This window comes from Pleurodeles waltl, chromosome 3_1 (assembly GCF_031143425.1).
Source record: "Pleurodeles waltl isolate 20211129_DDA chromosome 3_1, aPleWal1.hap1.20221129, whole genome shotgun sequence".
NCBI lineage: Eukaryota > Metazoa > Chordata > Amphibia > Caudata > Salamandridae > Pleurodeles > Pleurodeles waltl.
In genome coordinates this window covers 1,482,514,430-1,482,541,378 of record NC_090440.1, presented here as the reverse complement: position 1 = coordinate 1,482,541,378, position 26,949 = coordinate 1,482,514,430, and the positions used below count along the sequence as shown (strand labels likewise).

Sequence of the window (26,949 nt, the reverse complement as noted above, 5' to 3'; positions counted from 1 at the left end):
CGGTGTCCGATTCAGTGGTTGCAACCCTCGGTGGTGGGGACATACCCAGAGTAGTGACACATTATACCTTGTGCAGCATTGTTCAACTTCCGTCTGTGTCTGCGGATTGGTCTAGTGCGGCTCAAGTCATTGTCCACCAGACGTTGTGGCTCATTCCAGCAAGGTACAGGATTGGAATTCTTCGTGTGTGTCCGTATTTGTCTAGTGTGACTCAAGTCATTGCGTACCAGATGTCGTGCCTCATTCAAGGGAGGAACGACATTGATAACTCTTCATGTGCAAATGGAATTGTCTTGTGGGACTCAAGTCATCATGCACCAAACGTTGTGCTTCCTTCCAGGGAGGGGCGGATTTGATCATTCTTTGTATGAAACTGGGACTGTCTGAGGTGACTCGGGTCATCATGCCTTAGACATTGTGCACCCTACCAGGGAGGTGCAGAATTGATAACTATCTGGCTATTGGAGTGCCACGCTTGGCTGGGCACCACTGTGAACAGCATGTGTCCCAAAGTGACCCTCCCCCCAGAGTGGGTCCCACACCGAAAGGCAGGGTATGGAGACCCCCTGAGTGAACTTTCTGAGTGGTGGCCAAACCTCTATTTGTCCACTGTTGCCTGATCAGCCGTTATCTCTTTCTTGCCCCAACCTTTGCCCAGGGATCCTGAATAAGTGTACCTCTGGCCACAAGCGGCCTAGGATCCGGAGAAAGTGTGCTCACATCTCCAGCTCATGGAGGGCGGGTTAGTAGGAACTGGTGGGAGGATGGAGGAAGATTTGGACCCGGGGAGATACTGCAGGCACAATGACAACTATTCTACCAGATATCAGTGCACCACATTAGGGTGCTGGGAACGAGTTTGTGCGTGTGCATGTTATATTAGCCTGCCTGATATCTGTGGCACCATGTATCAGTGCGGAGTGAGTGGGAGTCATTGCTGGTGATTGACTACACCGCACAGCGTTGTTGCCACACACGTTGTGTTTTTGTCAGAGGACTATCATGGTTGACAATGGGTTTTACCTGTGCGGCCTAGGCCGCAGAGCTATTTAAAAGTGCTGCAATTCTCTATATGTACACATCGCTGCTATATTTGTGAACCAGGGTGCTCCCTGTACCTGTGTGATATTGAATTGGGGTAATTGCTAGGGTGGATAAAGTGCAGACAACAGTTTGGCACTGAATGAGGGTGATGGGAAGGAATGTATTATTTTTCCCATGTCTACATACTGCTAATGTCAACACAATTGGGCCTACTACTGTTAGTGATATTTCTAAATGTGATTTACGTCCAGATTTACATGATGTTCCAGTTGTGTTAAAAATACAAACTATTTACATACACCTTATGTGAAGCCTCCTTTGAGATGCTCGGTGTATTTGTTATGTGGAAGTGCAGTTTCAATGCTTTACACATTGTCCTTGTGATAAGTCTAACTGCTCTGTACCAAACTACACAAGGGTGAGTGCAGGTTATATACAGTGAGTGCAATCACCTGCCCCTGACAGGAGTGGTAGGTTCTGCCTGGTTACGACCTACCCTCAGCCAACCAGAGTGTCCCGCCTCCAAAAGGGATGAACAGCAGGAGAGAAAAAGGACAACTGCTTACCCATTTTGATTAACCTACTCAAACTGCACATGATTAGTTAGGGAAAGGTATAGGAAATTAGAAAGAGGCAGTGCTATGAGTAAGGGATTTAGACAAGGATTTCCTATTCAACTTTCAAGCCACAATCATTAATGAATTTGCATATAATTGTAAGTCATAAAAAAACGGCAAATTGTTTTAAAGCACTAAAGGCCAGATGTAGGGAGCATTTTGCATGGTGCAAACTGCGAAAATCTCAGTTTGCGCCATGCAAAATGCTCATCGCGATGCTCATTCACAATTTGTGAGTCGGTACTGACTCGCAAATTGTGAATGCGACTCGGAAACAGAAAGGGGTGCCCCCTTCCTACTTGTGACTCGCATCTCGATGCTAAATTGCTTTGTGACCGCGAACGCGGTCGCAAAGCAATTCGCAGTTACCACCAGTGTCACACTGGTGGTAACCCATTCACAAAAGGGAAGGGGTCCCAATGGGACCCCTTACCCTTTGTGAATGTTGCCAAATATGTTTTTTCAGAGCAGGCAGTGTTCCAATGGACCACTGCCTACTCTGAAAAAACGAAACCCAATGGTTTTGTATTTTTTTTTGTATTGCAACTCGTTTTCCTTTAAGGAAAACGGGCTCCAATACAAAAAAAAACTGCTTTATTTTAAAAGCAGTCATAGACATGGAGGTCTGCTGTCTTCAGCAGGCCACCATCCCTGTGAGTGCAGGGACTCGCTATGGAGTCACAAAATGCGACCCACCTCATTAATATTAATGAGGTGGTTCTTTGCGACCCCATTGCGATTCGCAGACGGTGTCTGAGACACCGTTCTGCATTCGCATTTGCGATTCGGAAATTGCGAGTTGCACCGACTCGCAATTTCCGAATCGCAAATGCGGAAATTGCTACATCTGGCCCTAAATGTATAAGGAGGAGGCTATGAAGCTGTCTGCATCGGCTCCTGTGGAGACTGGATGGAGTGACACCCTATCAAGATGAATTTGTGTTTGTGAGCATGGCAGAGTCGACTGAATATGAGAGGTTGGTTAATAGGGTGTTCAGGCAGACGCAGGCACTTGCATAAGTTTTGCAATCAGAATGATCACACTGGGCGTGGCATTTTCTAGAAGAATGGCAAGGGACACAGTGGGGCAAGAAGCACAAGTCTCACCTCACTAGATTGTACATTGGAATGAAGGAGAATGTGAGACTGTGGAGCAACATTCTGGTAACCTTCATTGGCACTGCATTGGGGAAAGGTGAGATGGATCTCCTGCAATGCACTTGAGTTGCATTCTGATGCTGCAGGTAGTTTTGGTTTTAGGGCCCGCCTGGGGAGGAAGGTGTGTGTCTTATCATATAAGTCTGCAGCTTTCTAGAGCTTCTTCGATGGCAGGGGGCAGTTCAGGTATAAAAGCAGAGGCTTTTGTTTGAATAATTATACTGTTGTATATGTTTAGAATAGGCATATGGGTAATGAGCTACACATGAGATGGAGGAGGGCATTAATGCTGGAATGTTTGAAGCTGGGCTTTTTTGCTATGTAAACTGTGGGAAGGCAAAAACATAGCTGCGGATGCTTTCTGCCAATGCAAGCTTGACGATTTCAGGAGGCGTGACCAGAAGATGGAGAGACAGATGGTGTTGTTAAAGGGTCATAAGAAGATGATAGGCAGTCTACAATATATAATGGCACCATTGGAAATATAAGCAAATATTAACATTATATTACAGACAGCAAAGCGTAAGAGCTTCAGCAACATCGTCATATGGAACCAATAGAAAGTGGATATAGTAATCAATGTAGATCATACAGGACATATAATCTTAATCTGAAGTGCCAGTTTAATGGGGTTTGTGAAGAACAGTCCAGTATCAGGTCCTGGATAGGTACATTGGGACTACCAGTATTAGGTGAGCACCAACTGGCCAATGAGCCACGGCTGATTGATCAGCATATAGCAGTACCAGATTACTCAGTTCTCACCACCAACTGATCTAGGTGCAGATGTTCCTGCAGGCTGCAAACTGGAAGAGGTTCCAGCTGTGAGTACTGTAAAGGTTTGACGCAGTGGTGCTGCTTCCTTCCTGATTTGACATTACCAGAGCACTTTGAAAGTAAGGTCATGTAGAGTGGAAGAAAGATTAAAGCACTGGGAGCCAGATTCAGCACTTTCAGTCATACCACACAGAGTTTGATGAGGACATGTAAACTGAAGTCACATTTGGGTTGGTTGACCATTCCAAGCTATGATATGGAAGTTTGTGACATGGACAAAGATGAAAGCAAGGAAGGGCAAGGGAGGAACAAACAGGTGTTGGGGAGAGTGGAGAGATGGTTCACCTGAGTGAAAAATGTGGCTGGGGTCAAGGCAATATGTCATAGGTAGTACTACCACTGTTCGCCCAATGATGGGATAATTTGATTAAAGACAGTTGCACTGTCATATAATGGAAGGTCTATAAACAAGAGGCGTGGAAGTGGTGTAGAGCCAATATTAGCTAGCTAATTAAGACACCAGGAAGTTAATGTAATTCTCGACAGGAGTGTAACAAAGCAGAATTTGTGATTTCACAGAAGGAACAGACACCACTGAAGAAATGAGTCTCCTATTCATAGCTTTTGATACTTTACTTGGTTTGCGGTTACTTTAGGTTTTTTTTCAGCGTGGTACGTTTTGTTGGTTCCGTCCCTCTTTCAGCACAAGGAAGCCTTATTAGGTAGCAAGTTGCTCAAAAAATGAATGAATGAATGTTCAACTTTCATAGTTATAGTTTATATCTATTGACAGCTATAATCAAATGCTGCCACTAGAGGTCGCTATCATTAATCCATTAAAATCAAAGTCTCAATTTTCCATTCAACTTACCCATTTCTTTTGTTTCTTCTCCTTTAGCATTAATAAGTGAAAATCTGAATTTTGCTCTGACTTCCGTTTTTGGACAGCTCAGCAGGAGTAAATAAACTGACAGGTAGTCTTTACTTTCATCATCACCACATCCCTTTGGATATATTCTCAGACACCTGAAACATTGAACATACAAAACAACAGTAGTCATATTGCACAATAAGAGAAATGCAAAATATTTATCATAGGTTTCTTAACTGTCAATACTTAAAAATTATTTGCATTCCTTTTCATTGGGCCAGAGCAAAGTTTGAATTTAAAAACCAGTAAGCAGCTTTATAATTGCTACTATATGATGGATTCAGTAACAACCAATTTCAGTTCAAATTTTTATAGCACATTTCTAATTTCACCTTGGGGCCAGAAAAAGTGTCAAAATACAATTCAAAATAAACAATAGGGAAAATGGCATACACTGCTTACCATTTTATTTTATCGTTTAAACTAGATGAAAATGATGAACTTTTGATAGGTGCTCCCATTTCGTCCCGGCAAAAGCTGAAGTTGTTTATGGTCCACACGTTTGACACCTTCATCACTTTTACCTAATAAAGAAATTCAAAACAATGATAAAATCCAATACATCGATCGTTAACTAGAATATGGATACAGAAATAATATCCCACAGCTAATTAGCACAAAATAACATATCCAGGGATTGGTTTCAGTTCAGCATGTCACTTACATTTTCACTTGAACAAAAAGAAAAATGAACGTCTATGATACTTTACATTACAAAAGTCAGGTCCAGATCTACCAAGGTTTGTGCCAGGCTGCGAAAAAAAAGTGACTTGCACAAAATGTCCTTTTTCAGTGCAGAGCATCTTTAAATGGTGGAATAAGGGGTCCAGGAAATGGAAGTACACAAAAGATCCCCAGAAGGAACCCCTCAAGCCCAAACTGGGGATGACTTGAAGAGGAAAATTAAGCTTAGGTACGAGTTAGTGAGTACAGCAAACATACAGAAAACATTTTACATCATCTAAATTCATCAAATATCTATTGGGAAGTCTGAAAACCTGCACTTTTAAATAACACTCAAGAAAATTAATGTTCCTTCACGTAGAAGGCTTGTGGGTGAAATTATGCAATGTAGGCATGACATGAAGCACCTCACTAAATCAAAGCTGCCACAAAACAAAAAGGGAGCACAGGCAACAGGTGGGCACCCATGGATACCTTACTGCAACAGAGGAATATGTGGCTGCTGTCCTAGCAATGGAATTTTTTAGCAGAGCGCAGCGCTGACCATGAGGAAGACCCAAGCAGATGTACACTCTATGGATATTGGGTGAAGCAGTATTTGGCATGTCATTTACTGAGTGTGTTTTGGCAGTTTCTAAACGTGTGACCCGTTCGTAGGTGGGTTCAGTGTGATGTGGGAAGTCAAAGACTCTCAATAAGTGTTGGAAGATGGTAATGGTGTGGAAGGCTGTCTTCACTATTTGTTGCTGAAACCGGATTTTTGAAACACACGTGGTTTGATGGAATGGAGATAATGCAGTCTGTGATAGCCCAGTTACTTCATCATATGTGCAGGGGTAGAAAGCTTGATAGGAGCTGTTTCAATGCAGAGAGCAATTTTCCATGAGTTGATATTGCATGTGACCTATCTGTTGTGGGTTCAAAGGAAGGTGGAAACAGTTCATGACGTTTCTTTATGATACTGTTGAAATTATACCTTTATTTAAAATTCTAGACAGTGCCAGTCTAACTTTAGAGATTTATGCCCTGGACAGCCTTCTCTTTTTTCACATTGGTCACAGTCTCCATCATTGTATTTGTATTCCCACTGTAAATCTATAGGGAGGCGCAGTATTTCCTGGAATAATTGAGTGAAATGTTAACACCTGCTCCTTTTCTGTGCAATTTTTAAACAATAAATGCGGGTGCTGATATTCGCTTCATTGATTCATTTTGGTAGGTATTTTTATGGATGGAGGTGTTTACATTACTTCTGCCTTCAAACAACCACCTTATATGTACTGGTGCAGCACATGCATCTGCTTTATCATCAATCATCCTTTTGCAGTAAAAAGTTGATCAAATGAATTGTTTGCGCTTCTTTGGGGGTCTCTGCACTGCAGAAGCACCCCTGCTTTATCTTAGTAAATAAAGACCTCAGAGTATTTGCAGATCATGCCTACCATAGCTCTGAATGCATTCATGTTCACATATTGACTATAGGTCTGAAAGCATTCACGCTCACATATTGACTATTTTGATTCATGATGATGATGATTATAAAAGTCTTATTTTATATACAAATTGTTGGAAATGGCCCTCTCTACAGGTTCACCCTCAAACTTCTTTCCTTCCTCCTCCTACACTTTGCTGGATTGGCCTTTAATATGTGCATTTTACCGGTGCTAACCAGTGCTAAAGTGCTTGTGCTTGTGCTTGCTCCCTAAAACATGGTTTGATTGGCATATATCTCACTGGTATATTTAATTTACATGTAGGTTCCTTGTAGAGTAGTATACCATATACCCAGGGCCTGTAAATTAAATGCTACCAGTGGGTCCGCAGGACTTATTGTGCCACCCACTTAAGTAGCACCTTTAAACTTGTCTCAGGCCTGCCACTGCAGCCTGAAGGCAGTGTCCCACTGCCATGTCGACTTGCCATGTAAAACCCCTTGCCAAGCCTTAAACTCCACTTTTAATCTATATAGGTGACCTTTCAGGCAGGTCCTAGGTAGCCCAATGGGCAGGGTACTGTGTAATTAAAAGGTAGGACATGCATGTTTTAGTTCTACTTGTCCTAGTAGTGAAAACCTCTCAAATGTGTTTTCTCATTACTGAGAGGCCTAGCCCAGGCTCAACTAGGGTAACATTGAGGAATCCATTTTTAAATTAATAAGTTGCAATCCCTAAACCAGAGGTGGCAAATATATCGCGTTTGGTACGTATGAGCTTGTAATGATAAACCCTCTTTAATGGTAAAGTCGGATTTACCATTACAAGTTTGAAAATGCCACTTTCAGCGATTTGTGCCTGCAGTCTGCCTTAGATCACAAATGGGTGTAACTGAGTTATGACTTTGTGAATTCATCCTAGAGAGCCGCTCAATAGAGGGATTAGGAGAGCCTGAATGGGCCACTAACTGACTTGATGGGTGGGGGGCTAAACACAGCCCCACTTGCAACAGAATAGGCTGGGCTATACCTCCACATAATAGGTTTAACAACCCTGTATTGTCAGTACAGCCAGCTGGAAGCCAGGTCAGGGGAGGCAGGATATTCCTGGAACTTCAGCGAACCCTCCTGGAAACTTCTCCCAATTTCTAGGAGCAGGGCACCAGGGTATAAAACTGGGGCTCCCAGAACCACTCTCCAGTTCACTACAGAACCTGCAGAAGGACACTCATGAGGACTGTCTGCTGTGCACTCTACCAGCTGATGTCGTACCTGGAAGGCCTGCTTTGTTGCCTGGAGCCTGCTTTGAACCTTTGGAGGGCAGCCCTGATGTGGAGACCTACACCCAGGACTCAAGAATTGACTCAATGGCTAGTTTAGATGGCCCACTGTTTAGAGCCACAAGGACATAACAGGCTCCCGCTATCTTGAGCCAGCACATGGACAAAGCCTGAGTGAGTCTTGAACCCCCAAGAGGTCCCTATCCACTCCTGTCCCTTGGTTGTGGTGCTAAAGGTGCCCAGGTAGCCATTTTCCAAAACTGAAGACTTGTTATTTTGAACCTTAAACTGTAAAAATTCATAACTCTGCTTCAACAAATTGACTTTTGATGGCATTAGTGTCACAAAATGTATTAAAATCGTCTCTATTTTTTTCTAGTGTTTTTCATTGTCCTAAGTTTTCACTGTGTTGCTGTTTGTTTACTGCATAAATACTTAACACATTGCCTGTAAGTTTTGCCCAACTGTTTTTGTGCCAATCTACCCAGGGTTAAGCACAGGTTAAATTAGTGACTTTTTGTGGTTCATCCTGCAGGGGATTGTGGCTGCTGCTTGACCAGGGCTCCCAGCCCAGTCAACCAACAACCCAATTTCTCACAAAAATATGTCAAATCAATTATTCCACTTTCTGAAACATCTGGAAACGATCAACAAGATTACAATGCTGCCAAGTAAGTTCTCATTTACAGGGAAAATGTTCAAACTAAGAAAATCTACCTGTGTGCAACACCAATTTTCAGCCACATGTCCACCAAATGTCTTTGGAGAAGAGAAATGTGTTGGCACCATTGGCAGCCTCCTTACAGCATAGTCATGATAGCAAAGCTAACTTCAGACTTCAGATCCCTGCCTATAAATAAACCAATTACATTGCTCTGTTAATAAATCACCTCTATAAATTGATTGTTTAATTTTAAAATAATACATTATATTGAATTACAATTGGCATGCTAATGTTTTCAATAACAGAACATCAATGCTTACCACTGTTACAAATTGCCGCAGCCCTTATGGTCCTTTTGGTTCCATTCACTCAGACATCAGCACCTAAGGGAAATCCTTCAGTATCTTCTTAAACCCACCTCTTTTCTTCGGAACTGGGCCAGATAGTTAAAAGACTTTACATTTGCGTGGTCGGTGCAACTGACTTTGAATACCTGATGTCTTCATTTTCAATGCACAAAACTGCATTAACATTCTTATTTAGTATTACAATGTGCAATGCAAGTATTGCAATATCTCACAAACAACGAGCCAAATGACATTCTTACTTAAAGTTTGCAAGGGAATTCAAATATTCTTTGCATTTGTAACCTCTTCTGCAGCAACAAAGCATAAGAACATATGTGTCAACCAAGGACAGGCAATAACAAATTTAAAATGCAATGTTATATTTTTCCAGCTTATACTCTGATGGGGCAGGCTTGGGACACTGAGAGGAGCATTCAGAGACAACTACACTCTCTCACCATGGTCACATTCATCTTGTGCCTCATCTTTATTATTTGAACCCCTGTCTCTTTAAGAGACAAGGTTCGCAACAAAGGCTAATTTTGAATGTAAGTGCAAAGATAAGAGCTCTGCAGTGCTTTGCAGAACTCCTTCAGAAAGTCTCAAACTGATTCCTGCCTGTCACAAAGCTGCACTCCCACATGTTGGTCCTGAATGTCCCTCATGACTAAGGTGCAACTGCTTTTAAACGTCCTTCACGAAATGTAGTGGGGGGTGGCTTCAACATAAAAATTTACATATCTACTTTGCTACTCTAATAAATTGTGTTTGATTTCAATGGAGTGAGTAAATATGCCAACAGTAATATGCGCTGATCAATCAGTATTGTAATTTGAAAAACTGTCTTGATTACTATAGAACACCTGTGAAGACAAGCTAGTATATATCAGTACTAGCAGTTACTAGTTAAGTCAAGTGTCTTCACTGTATTGTTGGGAAACTGGTATTGGAGTTGCAATATGTTTAAGTCCCAGTAAAATGCCCACACTCCTTATGCTTTGGGCTGTGGTAGGAAGAAGTAAATTGCAAGACAACAGATAAAGATATTTGGTGAAGGGTAATTTTATATATCTATCTATCTATATATATATATATATATATATATATATATAGATAGATAGATAGATAGATAGATAGATAGATAGATAGATAGATATACACACAGACACACACACACATATATATATATATATATATATATATATATATATATATATATATTCACACAATATTGACTTGACAGGGCATTTATCAACCATCAAAGAATCTGGGTAGGGAACATATATATATATATATCATTTTGCCAGCTTAACATTCAAGTTAAAGATGCCGCTCTCACAGAATTGTGATTAATCCTCTTTTATTCAGTAAAGAAACAACCATATTCTATTTATACTTTTCCACTAAGCTATGCCTTTATGTGGCATTCTCGGATATATAGTTATATATAATATATAACATGTCTAGTGCTACAACACATCACCAATAAACCTAAACTTGCCCCAAAAGTGTTACTAATATAACAAAAGGAAACAAATTAATTTATATGCACCCAGAATATTCAAACAGACATGTGATAATAAAGTGCAAACAAAAACGAAATGAAAACACCTATAATTCCTACTACTCCATACATATTGCATTATATATAATATACTACTGTCATAGCTTGTGTTACTAATTATAAATTCCTACTGATTGATAATCGACAACCCAACTTTGTAAAATATATTTCAAATCACTACGGGGATACTTGCCCCCCTTGTTTTTTCAAATTCCACATCAAAATCATAATCACCTTTTCTTGACTTGCTATAAAGACAGTAATATCTCATTATTATTTCAAAATCATAAGTGACAATACAACTCCTCATCGTAATTAATTCCATAAGGCATCTTGGTTTTTAGTTTGATGATATATTTCGACTCCAAACGTCTTAGTTTCTGAACCGTGTCACCCCCTCGTTCATGTTTGTGTACAGTTGCAATACCATAATATTTCATGGTCATCCAATTCAGGTCTGAGTAAGTTTTAAGATGTTTCGTTATAGCATAAGACATGTCCTCATTTTGCACTGCCCTTATGTGTTCTAAGATGCGCTTTCTTAAAGGGCATATGATGCTGCCCACATATTTCAAGCCACATCGGCATTCCAAAACATACACCACAAAAGAAGTCTCACATGTATTTTTTTCTTTGATCACTAAATCTTTCTCTCTGAAATCTGTTACAAACTTTTTATCACAACTAATTTTGCATGCTTTACATTTCCTACAACAGAAAAAAACCTTGTTGCCCCCTATTAACCAATCAAAAGCTCTGGGCGACTCAAAGTGACTTTTTACTAGCATGTCCTTCAAAGATGGTACTTTCCGATATGTAATAGAGGGACAAGTGCCGACCCGATGTCCAATGTCACTATCTTTTTGGATTAGATGCCAATATCTTTTCAGTACTTTTACAATTTGATGGTTTTCTTTGCTGTAATCCAAAATTAATCTAATCTCATCCTTATTCTGTTCTGAATGTTCTAACACATTACTTCTTTTGGCCAACACCTGATTACGGGTTTTTTCCCTTGCCTTCAATTCTCCTTGCTTGATAGATTTTAAAGTGTATCCCCTATTAGTAAACCTTTGTCGAGTTTCACTAAATTTATCGTTCATGTCCTGTTCATCCGAACAATTCCTTCTAATACGAATAAATTCACCATAAGGGAAACTTTTAATTAGAGATATAGGGTGGAAACTGGTACCATGTAAGATACTATTAGTTGCAGTGGGTTTTCTATATAATGTGGTCTGTAATGTTCCTGCTACAATGTGTACTTGCACATCTAAGAATTCAATCAGGCTATCACTGATTTTGTATGTAAACTGTAATCCTACGTCATTATTATTTAATATACAAAAAAAATCCTCAAAATCTCTTATAGTTACATGCCAAATCAGGAACAGGTCGTCTATGTCGCGAAGCCACATGATCACCTTATCCATGTATCTATCATTCTCTTGAACCCAAGCTACGCAACTCTCCCACCACCCCATCATGAGATTTGCATAACTCGGGGAAAAGGTAATTGCCATCGCTGTCCCACAGATTTGTTTATAGATTTGATGATTAAACAGAAAAATATTATTGTTGAGACATATTCCTATCATTTCTAATAGCATCTCGGAATGTTTCAGGAAATTAATACTTTTTTGCAACAGAAAAAATGTCACTGCATTTATCCCCACCTTATGTGAAATGGAGGTATACAATGACACAACGTCTATTGTTACCAACAAGTAATCAGGTTGCCATACCACACCATCCAGTGCTCTTAAGAAATCGCCAGCATCTTGTATGTATGGATTCAGACCTTTGACCATTGGGGCCAGGAAGTAATCTATGTAGTTTGAAATACCTTCATACAATGAACCACAACTTGATATGATGGGCCTGCCAGGAGGTTTATCTAAGGTTTTATGGATTTTGGGTAGGAAATATATTGTTGGCATAATTGGATTATTATTCGTCATATATAACTGATCAGTCCTCTGAATCCCATTTTTCTAATCTCTCATTCAGATCCCAAATTAAATCATTGATAGGATTATGCGTTAGTTTACAATAATTCAAATGCATATTCAATTGTCTCAGTGCTTCTTCTACATAATCATCCTTGTTTAGAATTACAATATTGACCCCCTTGTCTGCAGGTTTAATCACTATTGTTTGGTTATCCATTAAGCCTTTCAAGGCCTGTCGTTGTTCCTTCGTCAGGTTTTCCCTATCTTCTTTATGGGGGGATTGTTAATTCTCTAGATCATTAACCACCAAGTCATGAAATATGTCAATTTTATTTCCTGGGGATAGAGATGGGCAAAATTTAGATTTAGGTTTAAATTTCGTTTTGACACTATGATCTGTCTCAATACCCAATGTGGCCAATATTGCTGTTTCAGTCAACTCTTCATCTCTCAAATTGTGAGTCAAATCATACATTGTTTTTACATCAATACTTTGTTCAATATTTAGATCTAATTCATCATGTATCTGACCTACTTCTGATATCACAGTAGGGCCTAGTTTAGGAAAGTATTTTGCCAGTTTTAATTTCCTTATAAATTTATACAGATCAATTCTTGTTTGCACGAAGTCATGATGTTTCTCCGGGCAGAAGCTTAGACCCTTTGATAGCACTGCTGTTTCAACTTTACTTAGTACATAATTTGATCAATTGACAATCAAACTTTCAGATTGTCCAACTGCAGACTTTGAAAGCTGGAGAGTTATTGATCTTTCCGACTGAGTAGCATGTAGTCTTTTCCTTTTGCTCCGCCTCGTCTTCCTCCTCCTATAGGGTCTCGCCACCCCTGGCCTCTGCCTCTGCCGGCTTTTCCTCTGCTCCTCGGTGATGTCTGGTCCAGATATACCAGTTTCATTTTGTCTAAAAAAGTCGTTTTCCTTATGTTTTTACTTGTGCTTTCACCTTCACTCAGATCTGTTTCCGATCTGCTAGTTTCTGTATTTTTGGTCTGATCCAAGTCTATCTGTCCCGCGTGAAGCTGTTGTTTCAATATGTCAAATCTTTTGGCAAATGTAAGAATTTGTCCCGATTCATAGTCTTGTGCATCTCTCAATCTCTCAAAAACTTACTTTTTTTGCGTTCCTCAACTTGATTTTCATATTTATCAAGAAAGGTATTCATGGTTTTTTTGTGGATCTGCTGAAGCTTAATATATACATATATATTTATATATATATATATATCTATATATATATATATAAAACCTACTGGTGGTCGCAAATAGGTAGTTATGGTTAGGACCATATTTCCATAGGAAAAGCGTTTTTTGACTTTTTGACTTGCCTATATCTTTGAACCCATATAACAGTTCTTCCCAAAATTTGCCAAAAAAAAGTGTGCCGGTTGCGCATGGGAAAGTTTCAGGGTGATCTGTCAAGTGGACGCAGGGAAAAAGGGGAGAGGAGGAGGGGAGAGGAGGAGGTAAAAAATGTGCTTCCCATGTTAATTTTCACAGGAGTTTTGAACACGACTACAGTCTGAACCGCTGGACGGAATTACACCAAATTTTACTGAAAGGTAGATTTTGTTCCGCAGATAGTGCTTTTTGTTATTTGGTGTAAATCCATTCAGTAGTTGTTGAGAAATTTTAGGAAATCAAAATTTGTATATCTAGGGCCGTCGATCCTCCGCAACAACTTCACAAAGAAAAACAAGCTTGTGAAGGGACATACTGAGCTCTGACTGGCTGTCAACATTTCAACCAGGAAGTGCTGGCAGTCATTTTGAGACTTGGCTTCAGCTGAACATCAAAAATAAACCTTAAACAAATGAAAAGGGGACAGTGTACCTTTACTTTATCCCACTAGACTTCATGCAGGGGTCCCCAGGGACCCCCCCTCCCAAGGCTAAAAAGCATTCTTTTAAAATAAAAATTGTGCTAAAATGTGTGATTATTTTTGAATTTTGGTGCAATTGTTTTTTTTTAAAAAAACAAGCATGGTCTCTCGTGCTTCTTGTGATATTACCACTGGGTGGGCCTGGTCCCAGTGGCATTGGGGGTGAAAAAAGAAGGGGGGCTCACAGGACTCCCCTACTAGGGCTTTTTAAAAAGTCCCAGAAACAGCCACTTCCCCAGAGCAATAAGTATAATATATGAGCAGGCCGTGCGGCCCTCCCACACCCTAGCAAAATACTAAAATTATAAAAGGAGGGGTCCTGCGGACCCTCCGGGGCCCCGGAGATCACCACCCCCCAGGGCTCACTCCTGCTACCTCTCGAGGTGCTCATCCTCGGGAGGTAGCTGTTTGCTTTTGCTTGTTTGGAGCTGGCAGCTCCCAGGAAGCAAAAGCAGACATAACTCTGCAGTCTGCAAGTGGGAGCTGTCAGACAGCTCCCGCTTGTAGAAAGCGGAAGTTTCATCTGTTTCCCTGCACTCCTGCAAGCAGGAAGCTGCTATTTCAAACAGCTCTCTGCTTGCAGAACCAATGCTGGCTCCCGCAGGATGTGGGGAGCTGGCTAGGACCGCATGGGCCTTCAGGCTCCCCCATGGTCCTCTGTTGGCAGCAAGCATCTAGCATGTGTGCCATTTTGAAGGTATTCCATGGAGAGACCATTGTAGTAACAATGGTCTCTCCGTAGAATGACTTCAAAGCGGCGCACAAGCAAGATGTTTGTTTTGAATGTTATAGTTACACTTGGAAGCACTGCAGAGCCGAGTGACTACTGGCCTACTATTAAAGCTCTTGGACTGTCTCTGATTAGGTTGAAGGTTCAAATCCTGGTATCTCATGCAGTGTCTGTTTATTTACTACTGTTTTGACTGTTAGACATTTCTAGAGATGGAACATTTACATCTTTTGACCCTCAAAATCTTTGGGTTGAATGTAATATGTATGTCTGGAAACTTCAAAGTAAAGAGTCACCTGTGGGCTGGAGGTTAACCTCTCAGGCTCTCACCCTGAAAGTTGAGGGTTCTAGTCTAGATGTGTCAGCAGTCCAATTCCTGCTTTAATTGCTTTTGAAATTCAAATTTTTAAGATATATACTACACTCTTTTTACTGGACAAATAGTTATTTTCAATTTGTCCTAAAATATCTAATTCAAAGTATATCATTCATCAAAGTCTAGAAAACCTCTCTGGGTGGCTATAGGAGGTTGGCTGCAAGGCCTGGCCACAAGCCAGGTCCTGCAGGCAATCTTTGCCACACACGTCCAAAGGCCATCCGCTATGCGGGGTTGGATGGTTATAGGGGTTTGGCTGCAGGCCAGGCACAGCAGCCACGCTCCACTACGACCTTCAGCCATGCACAGTGGAGGTTGGATTAATGTATAGTAATTAAAATCACTTTACATTAAAAAAACATAGAAATGTATTGAAAAAGAACAAAGGTTACAGGGGCGTTATAGTTAGGAAATAGAATTAAAAAACAAACATATAAATTCACTTAAAAAAACAAAGGTTACAGGGATGTTATTGTTGGGCTCTGAATTTACTCGCACAAAACCACAGAAATTCAGCAGTTATGGTTAGAGTAATTTCAAGTGACTATAACTCGCGTCCTAAGGTTACTATAAATTGCACCCTCGCCATACACTGCTGATTACCCAAGATATTACGCCACTCATGACAAGTTCTATAATGTCAAACAAATATAAATGAAACATTATCAGTCAAATTATTGAAGAAAAAACTCTGCACGGAGGGGGTGCATGTTTTAGTTACCTTATGGCCCAAGTGTAGAAAATATTTATGAACTGCGTTTTAACACTAGCAAAAATGCATGTATAGATTTGCGCATGCTAAAAACTATTCAATGTTTAATAGTTCACTTTCCCTTCAACCACTTTTTCCAACCCTGGAGGAAGTTTTACTTCTGCTCTTGTCAGGCGTAAATTTCCAACCTTTCTCTGCATAGGAAAAAAAGAGAGAAGGGCTGGTGAAAACCCATAAAACATGCTAGTTCGTAAGTTTGCACAGACTCAAAAAAAGGACATTCCTACCCTGGAATTATTGCTTACCCCTATCTCCAGCCCTGTATATAGATCTTTTGAAAGGTGGCAAAATAAGGGGATTGCTAATATTTAAACCCTACAATAGTATGAGCCCTGACATAATCAGAGAGGCTATTTTCAGTGCTCTTATATAATGAGATTGTGCCATAATTCGCCGCCACACTATACGGCACCAAAGGGACTTTTTTACAGGTCAAATAGATTTATGAAGCAAACTGTCCCATGGACAAGTAGATATTTTAAATAATTCCACACCCCTGCTGTAGTCTGAAGGTGGGAAATGATGCAGTGTCGGAGTCAGGTATGATGATGGGGATGGCAATGCCTAAGGGTGTCTGAGGCTCTGGGGCTTAGCAGAAGCAATGTCAATGAAGGGCTTGGTCTCACCGCCATCTCCTCTCTGGACCTACAAAGGGATTCTTGGGGGCCGCTACTGCACCCATAGGGCCCAACAGTGCCCCAGAGGAGCTGGGCCACCCAAAAATGAGGCGCATAGCCTAATAAAATTTCTTTAACTGTCCAGGGGTCACTCCGGCTGCAGGAAAAACGTGGAAAGTACGGAGCGAACCCAGATTCAGACCCCACTGACTTGTGGGGCCTGGAGTGCAGACACTTCCATGTCTCGTCAGATGACTTTGAAGGACGTGGGAAAGTAAAAAAACACCTGGACTTCTCCGACTTCTTGTGCTTGTGGAACTTACCCAACTTTCCCGATGACTTCAAATGCAGTGAGGAATGATGGGACATGCTCTACCATCGTGAACTAGGCCTCGAGAGTTCACTGAAGTTGGACGATAAGAATCTTAAGGGATTGTTCCCAACACCTTCAGATCCATTGCTCAACAATCCTACCACGCTTTGAAGTTGTGTCCCAGCTTCAGAAACCACAAAACACATTAAGTTGGGGTCTGTCACCGACATTTGCCTGTGACAGGACCCACATGGTTTGAAACCAGAGGGTTCCTTAGCTGACATCCTCACACCAAGAGAAAAATCTCCAAAAAGAGTTGGCCTAAAGTAAAAAAAGACCAGTCAAAAAGTGATTATGGGGTAGTTGAATCTGTAACAGTGATATCTGGCTCAGAAAGTAAAGAACCAACGTCAGCAGGCAGAAATGGTGCCTATATAGGTTTCAGCACACTTCACTTCCGTCGTGGACCACGCCGGCACTGAACCGAACAAAATACCTGATAGCGTCCAGGGGTACTACTCAAAAAATCTTCCAGATCTAGTCTGACGCATGGCGATATTTAGAGGTAAAGAATCTGCAGCCAGAATTCTCTATCAGATGTATGAACTTTTATTAATTGGTAAATACAAGTGTGTTTAAATCGCTCATATTGGCTTTTTATTTTTAGGTGTGTCTAAGTTTATTTATAAACTAGCAAGTCTTTGCCCAGTGGACTTTCTGCATGCACCGGCCAGCATTAGATAAGGAAAAATGTTTTTCCTGTATACTCTGCAGAGGAAGCCAGGGAATGGACTTTTGTCGGACAAGCTGAGTTGTAACCTTCCCAAAGTGGCATGACCACCAACTCTACAATACGGGGAGAAAAATTATTTTGAAAAGTTGGAATTCTGCAAGTAGTTACTAGAGGTCTCTTAGAAGTCAGATGCAAGTTGTTAAAATGGCAATAACAAATCTGTGGGTGGTGTAGCTTCAGTCTAGAAATCTACATGTATACTCTAGCTATTCTGATAACTTATGCTCATTTTTTGTTGGATAAAGAAATATACCAAAACTGGTTTATCGAAAAGAATCAACATTGTAATTTACAATAAATTCCTTGAGAGTTATAGAAATAGTTTATGAAACCCTGCTATACATACAGGTTGTCGGTCAATGGGAAGTTCAAGTGTCTAATAATTTCTAATCTTGGGGAACTATGTATTAGGTGTATGTGTATAAGGGGAAAATGCAGTCATCTAATGAGTGCAGTGGGGTAGTCTTTTGATTTATATCTTCTGCTGCGGTGAGAGGGAGTATAATTTGAGGGACATGTCAACAGACCAACGGTGAAAGAGTGTTGGTTGGCCCTGTCTTGTGTGATATTTCTTGAAAACATGACGCTGGCAAGACTGTATTTAGGCCAGCACTAACAAATACCCTTTGAAGAGCAAGAAAGTTCAGTATTCCTTGTTTTGTAACCACTGCAAAAATGCCACCACTGCCACTTCATCCTTCATTCTATCTCACAGTATGAACAGAAAATCCATGTCATCTACTAAAGGCAATCATTATGGCTACCCATGAAGTTTGGCTTTTGAAACAGTTATACCTCATAATTAGGGTGTTGTAACTAAAACTCCAATCAAACCTGACCAACTAACTCAGCATAGTGGTACAGTTTGCCCATCTAGAAGAGCCCTGCTAATCTCTACAGTCCACAAAAATAACTCATGACTAAGAAAACATATGTAGCATGCTTCCTGCTCACATCTGAGTAATGGAAAATCCTTCTAGGTAAAAGTAACCACTGACTGCAATCTCCGGTTTGATTTCTGCTTTCACAGGGGTATGGGATAGTGAAAGGGGTAGGCCACCCCGTGGACTTTGTTCAAGTGACCCAGGTCAGTACTTGCTGGACAGGGGTTGGTCAGAATGACTGTGGAGCAGGGTTTGGGATAGTCAGATAGAGTCTGCAGTTTGGTTAGTGCACACTGGCCTGCAGGAGTAGGTATGGTGTGGCGGGGAATTTCAGCAGACAGTTTTGTTTTGAGAGATTTAGTAGTGAGGTATTGTTAGACCAGGGAATGTGGCAAATACTAGATTTTTGAAAGTGCTGCAGGTGCTGAAAGACACGGGTTGGACTGACCTTTTGAAGCCAGCCATCTTGGTCCAGGCCTGGGTGGTGAGGTCCTTGCAACTGGTTAGGCAAGCAACAGAGGGAGGATGGCTGCAGCGGTGGTAGCGTGCTTTGCACCCAAGGAAAAACTAAGGAAGGGAGGGCCTGAGCAAGTGATAATGGGTGTGAGGTCCTATCACCAGCTGTGAGCGGGGACAAACAGAGGATGACACAGGTTAATGGGCCTCGTAGGTCCACAGGAAGGCCCATCAAGCTAGAAGCGTTGGCAGGCCCAAACATATGTGAAGGGGCAAGCTATGGTAGGACGGTGTCTGGTTCAGCAGGGAGGCTGGGGCATTGGAGTGCTGCATATCAACCACCAGGGGACAGAAGGAAGGGATGACAAAATCATGATAATGTGGGGATACGCCCCAGTGCAGAAAGAGAAATAGAAGAATCTAGCTTGAACTAACTGAAATTGAAAATGAATAGAAACCGGAACCAAAATAAACAAAAAAAGCACGGACGGTACAAGGGGTTGGTGCTAGGGTAATTTCTTTTTCCACAGCCACTTTTTGGATTCACTAATAATGAGATGCCCAGGATGTGTTCCTAAAACTTCTAGAACATCCCATTTTGTGTTGCCAAAGTGGGGTCTTCTCATATTTCCCTCACCTGAGTAAGTCACTAGTTCCTTCATAACACGTATTTAGGTAGTGATGCCCATATGAGATATTAAATTGGAATTGTTAAATTTGTGCTGTTCCTACTGCAGTTTATGTGTACGAAACATTTTCTCACTTTTAATAGCGTGTGTCGTCTCAGGGTTTTCTTTTGGTATCTAATCAATAATGCCTGGATACACTAATGTTGGGTAATACTGCCCTTATGTGACTTGAGACCCTCAGGGGATACTGTCATTATCACAACAAAACTAGCAGCAAAAGTGATGACCGCTGGAGAAGGGAAACTGTAACCTAAAGGGTGATCTGTATGGAACTGGTGCATTTATATACCCGAGAGGGAGCAGTAAACATTTGGGATTTCCAGATACTGTTTCTCAATATAGAACTGTTCTTAAAGCTGCTACTACTTTAAGGCTTGTCAGATAGGAATAGAAAAATATCACTGAATTTTAAAGGACTTAAAGGTGACATAGTCAAACCTCCTGACAAAGAAGGACAGACTGAAAAACAGACCCTGATTTGGAAATCTCTCCAAAGGAATAGGGAACAGCTTTCAAATACACGAATACCATGGGCAATGCACGTTACACCATACAAGTACCGCCCAACTTTATTGCCAAAGACAGATAGGGAAAGAAGTAGAGTCTGCCCTAAGTTTGTTACCCCTGAGGCAACATTTCTACACCACATCTGATGGCAGCACCCACGGGAGTCCCAGAACATGGGGACAAAGAAGATGCAAAGTGCAGTCGTCGCAGCACTACACTGGAGGGATCCAGACCGCCGGAGAACAACTCAGGGAGCTGTGCGTCACAGGATGGAGTGCTGGGCACCTGCAGAAGACGCGGTGCACAGGGGTTCTGTCGCAGCACTGAGAGGCAAGCTCTTACCTCCACCAAATTTGGACAGCTGGACCGTTGGACAGTCTGGGTCACTTCGCTCCACCACCTGTGTTCCAGGGATCACGCTCTCCGACAGGAGAGGAGTCCAAGAGTACCGGTTGTCATCGCAGAAAGGTGCTTGAGGAATCCACAGGTAGCTACTGAATGCACCAGAAAAAGCATTACTGAAGTAAGTAACTTGTTCTTCTGATGGATACAACTACCTGTGGATTCCTCACCTTATGAATAGAATCCTAAAGCAGGCCCGCACTCGGAGGTGGGTGTCTGACCAGTCAAACCAGGAAATCCCGCAAAACAGAACGCGCAAAATGGCTGACCATCCTATCTTCAGAGTCTAAGCAATAATGCTTCGCGAAAGAGTGTAGGGAAGCCCAAGTTGCGGCCTTACAAATTTCAGCAACTGGGACACCTCTAGCCAAGGCCAAAGAAGCAGACTTAGCCCTGGTGGAATGGGCCCTAAAACCTTCAGGAGGAACCTTCTTTGCCTGTGAATAACAAATCTTTATGCAAAGAATGACCCACCTGGAAAGGGTTCTCTTGTGGACTCTTTCCCCTTCATCTTGCCCACATATCCAACGAAGAGTTGATCATCAACACGAAAGTCTCTTTCAATATAAAAACTCAGAGCCCTTCTTGGATCTAGGCGATTAAGTCTTTCCTCCTCCTTTGAAGGATGGGGAAGAGGGTAAAAGGACAAGAGTGTTATAGATTGCCCCAGATGATTAGGAGTGACAACTTTAGGAAGGAAAGCAGCCCTGGTTTGCAGCACCACCTTGTCAGCATGAAAGGATGTAAAAGGAGGTTTCACACTAAGAGTCTGGAGCCTCACACGCTTAGCAGACCTGATAGCTGTGAGGAAAACTTTTCAAAACTAAAAGCCTCAACGGGCAAGAATGCATAGGCTCAAACAGTGAGACCGTTACAAAAGTAAGAACTAAAGTCAAATCCCACTGAGGCATGAGAAACGGATTAGGGGGAAACTTGTTAGTCAAGCCTTTCAAGAACCTAATAACTATAGGGGACTTAAATAAGGCTAATCAGGAAGGCACAGAAAGGCTGACAGCGCTGATAAATAACCCTTCACAGTCGCAACTGCACTTCCATTCTGTGCCAAGGAAAAGGCAAAAATAAAAAACATCAGACAAATGGGCCTTTAAGGGATCAATTTGCTTCTCTCCTTTTATTTTAATGGTGATAATCCATGTATCTCATGTCTGTAAGTTATTTTGATGTTTCAATCAAACATTGCAGTAAGAGATGACACCTAAATCTGGGATATGACTCCGTAGCTGCACCGCCGTGGTGACGTGAGTATCAGAAAAAGTGCTCCGGTTGAGAGTACGCTTGCAATAAAAGGATTAAGAATTGCTTTATCTTGCAGCCCTGATGGAGTCTATGGGGTGGTCCCTGGACGAAACACGTGTTGGCTGTTGGGTTTGCACATAACCACGTAACAGGAAACTACAGAGACTATACGGAACACATTCATATCTATTTTTTTACTATTAACTAGACAAATTCACTGAGTGCCTCCTATTTGTATGACAATTTTCTGTTTGTTTACCTTACAGTTAGGGGGCTAGGGGTGTAGGCCCCCAGGAGTGCACCGTGTGTAATACCGTCAGTGCTTTGCAATTACCTCGAGTTCTCAGAGCGCCAATTCTTTTCCCTAAAAACCGACACCCTGTGCAATTAGATTAACTTTTTAGGCACCTTCCTTCCACACGGTCCCAACTCTTTTTACCCCCAATACTGACCACCTTGGCACCATACTGAAATTGGGGCCTTATCATGGCTTGGTAGGCCTTTAACGCTGGGTGGAACAAAGGCCCCCCATATCGGTTATCACATTTCTTTACACCCCCTACTGTTGTAAGTGCTTCAACTTGTGTTGCAGCCAAATGATCCTTCTACCCTAAATTTTGGGAGAACCATACCTCTAAATATTAATATTTATTGACTCACTCTATCTTAGCCTTGTAAATTCTAATTACCCAACTCATAGTTCCCATTTGTCTCCCTATCTGGAGCACTTTAGTTCTTTCCATGTTTATTTTAATTTATTTCCCCTTGCGATAATCCCCCAAAACATCTAATTTCCTTTGAAGCCCAATTCCTGTCAGATCAAAAACCTTTAAATCATCTGTATACTTAGTACATATTGGAGTAAAATATTTGTGAGAAAAGTGAACAAGATATGTTTCCGTGAGTAAACAGTGAAACTACACAGGCAGACCGGTCAATATGGCAAAACAATTCTGTACAGCCCTCAAAGGTCATCTCTCCAAAAATCATTCACAAATATTTACATTCTCAAATGTGATAGTGACTGCAATCAGCAAAATACTTGTCATAAAGAAACACATAACTCTACAATAACATTAGTAGTAATAAAGTGAGTAAACTAATGTCACCCAGTACAATGCCAACTGCATGAATAGTTGCAAACTTGAGCCCAAACCACATGAACATTTAATAACAATGACAAAACTGTGATGTAGCACAGCACTATAGATATTCCTTCGTTCAAATTCCTGAACCTTTTTCAAATGAAAAACGTATCTGGCACGCCAAAGACGACAACCCCAAGACAGGTCTCATTGCAGAAGACATGAATGTGCGTGCCTCTGTGGCAGCCATCTTTTAATACATAGTAGTTTATTTGAATATACCCCATTAAAGGATTGGCTCCATAAATATGCATACATACACAGAGGCCATATTTGCCCACCCTATATTTGTGGGCATGCACATCTGCAGGCAACCGTCTTCAAATGATAAAATAAAATAAAAATAATCTCATGTCCCCCGTCAACAGAAAGCATGTAGCAAAAAGTGAAGACAAGGGCATGGGTAGTAGGGAAAGAAAATAGTCCTTCAAAGCAACATCTGACATCACAAATCAGGAAGGGTACATTAGACAGTCAGAGCACTATGAGACCAAAATGGATGTGGGTGATAGAAACACAAGAATAATGAGAAAAGCCATCGAATCAAGAGAAGAGAAGTAAGAGAGACAATAAAGCCATCCAAAGTGCTTGCCTAAAGGCCACCCTAAGTATATGTAATGCACTAGAGACAACAGGTCTTGTCAAAAGGCAACTGTCTGTAGCTGAGACCTAAAAAGTACATTGTATTTTACCTCAGAGTTCCAAGGCCTCATAAAGGCTCCTGGCCTGCAGCCTCATGCTCAGTATGGGCACCAAATTTCTCTGTCACCTGCAATATCCTCAAAATGCACAGTTGGTGATAAATTTTATATTTTACATCATTCACAAACGAATATGTTAATCATATAGATATTTGAAACGAAAGGATGAACAAAAAAACTTGACTTCTTTAAAACATAATGGTAACAGTTTTGAAGGAAACAGAAATTATTTGATTATGGCTATTTTTTTTATTAAGCTTATAGTATGTATTAAATAGAAAGTTAATAAGATGGAGGCATATTCAACAGTTAAAGAGGTAACAAAACCTTAACCATCCTTCAAAAACAGTAATCTCATGAACAATAAACAATTATTATCAAATAATTATGCTGTTAGCCTTACATCTATATCAAATCGCACTAAGAATAAAAAAGAATGACTAAATAAAGCTAAAAGCATAGTGACAAGTAATTATTAACAACACAATTGTCTGTAAAACTCAAGGCTTATTACATGGTTAGTGTACAATACAAATGATAGTACAGCTATATACAAATATAAATAGACAATAATTACAAAGCATAAATCAACCACTCTAACATATCAGAAAACACGGACCAGATAAAAAACGTTAAAACAACAACACAACACCATATAATAAACTAACACTAAAACAACAAAATTACATACAAGCTTACATATTAAACCATAACACAACCAAAACCAGCACAAAATGACATCTTGAATTGAGAGGGAGTTAGGTTTTCTGGCGCAATAATGCCATTATAGTCAAGGATAAGTAAGTACACTATATGCCACATAAGAAATGGTCAAATTTCAACCAGACTCTGCCTGCAGATGTAATAGAGGTCAAGTATTTCAAAGGCTCTAATTACAAGTGCAATGGATGGGGGTGAGGTATTTACTTACCTAGTAAATTCTGTGACTAAGCTGGGAGGTACTTAGCGGCTTTCATAAACACCATCTGTTCTCATTTCAAAATTTGAACTGGAGCATAAAACATGCACTTCAGTATGGACCTCACTGAATTCACCATGTCTGAATAATTACCAGGAATTTTACCCCTGGTAAAAATCAACAGGTTTGACCTACTGAAATTGACCTAGGATTTCAGTGCAGCAGAGTCCCCTTACTTGAAACTCCAATCCCTTCACAATGGTTTGTGAAGGGATCTGAATTTTACAGCCTACTTGTGATCAGGGTCAAAATGCAGGCTTTGGTAAGGCTGTGGTACGGGAATTAAAATTAAAAATAAGTTCCTCTATAAACAGTGAAAGCCCTATAAGCGTATCATTTTCCCAAAGCTTCATCTTGGAACCTACAAAGTGCCTCCAAACTGATGAAAAATACGCAAAATGGGGAAAAGAATATAAATTGAGGGTAGGATTTATTTATAATTGAGCACACACAGAAAGAGAGAAGTGTTAGACCTGGCATCCTTGGGGTGGTCTTACCCCAGACTTTTTGCCTTTACCTCCTGTTTTGTTGCTGTAACTTTTTGCTGGCCTTAGGACTCTGAGCACTTTACCACTGCTAATCAGTACTAAAGTACATGTGCTCCTCCCCTAAAACATGGTAACCTTGGTGTATACAAAATTGGCACAGTTAATTTAACTGTAAGTCCCTTGTAGAGTGATATTCCACATACCCAGGACCTGTAAATACCACTAGTGGGCATGCAGCACTGATTGTGCCACCCACTTCAGTAGCCCTATAAACACGTCTCAGGCCTGCCACTGCAAAGCCTGCATAAGCAGTCTCAGTGCCACCCTGAATTGGCATCTAAAACCTCTTGCCAAGCCCAGAACTCAATTTCCTTAAATTTAAGTCACCCCTAAGGCAGGCCCTAGGTAGCCCCTAGGGCAGGGTGCCATCTAAGCAAAAGGTAGGACATGTACCTTAAAAACTTTCATGTCCTAGTAATGAAAAACTCCTAAGTCATTTTTCATTACTGTGAGGCCTGCCCCTCTCATAGGCCAGCATTAAGAATTCCTTATAAAACCTCTAAGCTGTAATTCCTGATCTAAGAGGAGTAGCTGCATCATGTTTAGTACCATTGGAATGGGAATAATAAATCCTCTTTACTGGTAAAGTCATATTTATTATTACTATTTTGGAAATGCCACTTTTAGAAGACGGTCATTTCTCTGCACTCTCTGCCCTGTGTGCCTACAGCCTATCTCCAAATACACAACTGGCTTGGGTTAGGTGACAGCTCCACAGGTGCAACACAGGATACTCAGCCACATCAGCATTGGTCTGCATAATGATGGGTCTTCCTGGGGAGTTTTTGAAGGGCTCACACTTACACCTCAAGGGATCAGGATCTCCAACGAGTAACTCGTGAGCTACCAGTAGCTCTCCAGCTTCCTGGCAGTAGCTTGCCTGTGTGCAGCCCAGCCTACTACTGTAGAAGCTTTTGCTTGGTTGAATTGTTATATATATGCCAAAATTAAAAAGCATTTATTCGAAACGAAAATGTGTGCATTTTCAGTGCTCAAAAGATGTTGTTTGGAGAAAAGTGGTTGAATCTTCAAAATGTTTTATTTTCTATTATTAGAGTTGGTAAGATATATTATTCACATTATTACTCTGGTGCCAGGGGTGTGCAGCAATGGCTGTTATGTATTACCTATTTAGCGGCATTCAGCCCTGTCTAATCCTCTGACATGATCACTGCTGACAATCTTGGAAGGGGTGGTCACCACTTCATCATTAATATTAGTACCTTGTGATGATTTTTACTGAATTTAAGTAGCTCTTGTTAAAGAAAAGGTTGGAGACCTCTGAGTTCACACGAAGGGGATGAGTACCTCCTACTGACTTTCTGGAGCCGAGGCTGCACTGAAAGGGGGACCTTTGCACTTCACAAGGACTAGTTTGTGGTCATCCCCCACATCAAGGGCACGTTCTGGTATAAGTACTAGGCCTCTTGACC

General features: G+C 41.0%; 1 protein-coding gene across 1 annotated transcript in view; it reads right to left on the bottom strand.

The window, feature by feature from the left end:
• SPOPL (speckle type BTB/POZ protein like) overlaps positions 1-26,949 on the bottom strand; it is a 414,483-nt gene that overhangs the window by 364,304 nt on the left and 23,230 nt on the right. Inside the window, exons 2-4 of the mRNA XM_069221532.1 lie at positions 8,641-8,773; positions 4,930-5,051; positions 4,468-4,622 (exon numbers count right to left, since the gene is read on the bottom strand). Coding sequence (XP_069077633.1) covers positions 4,468-4,622; positions 4,930-5,051; positions 8,641-8,712 — 349 coding nt within the window. The 5' untranslated portion in view covers positions 8,713-8,773. The remainder of the gene's footprint in view (positions 1-4,467; positions 4,623-4,929; positions 5,052-8,640; positions 8,774-26,949) is intronic.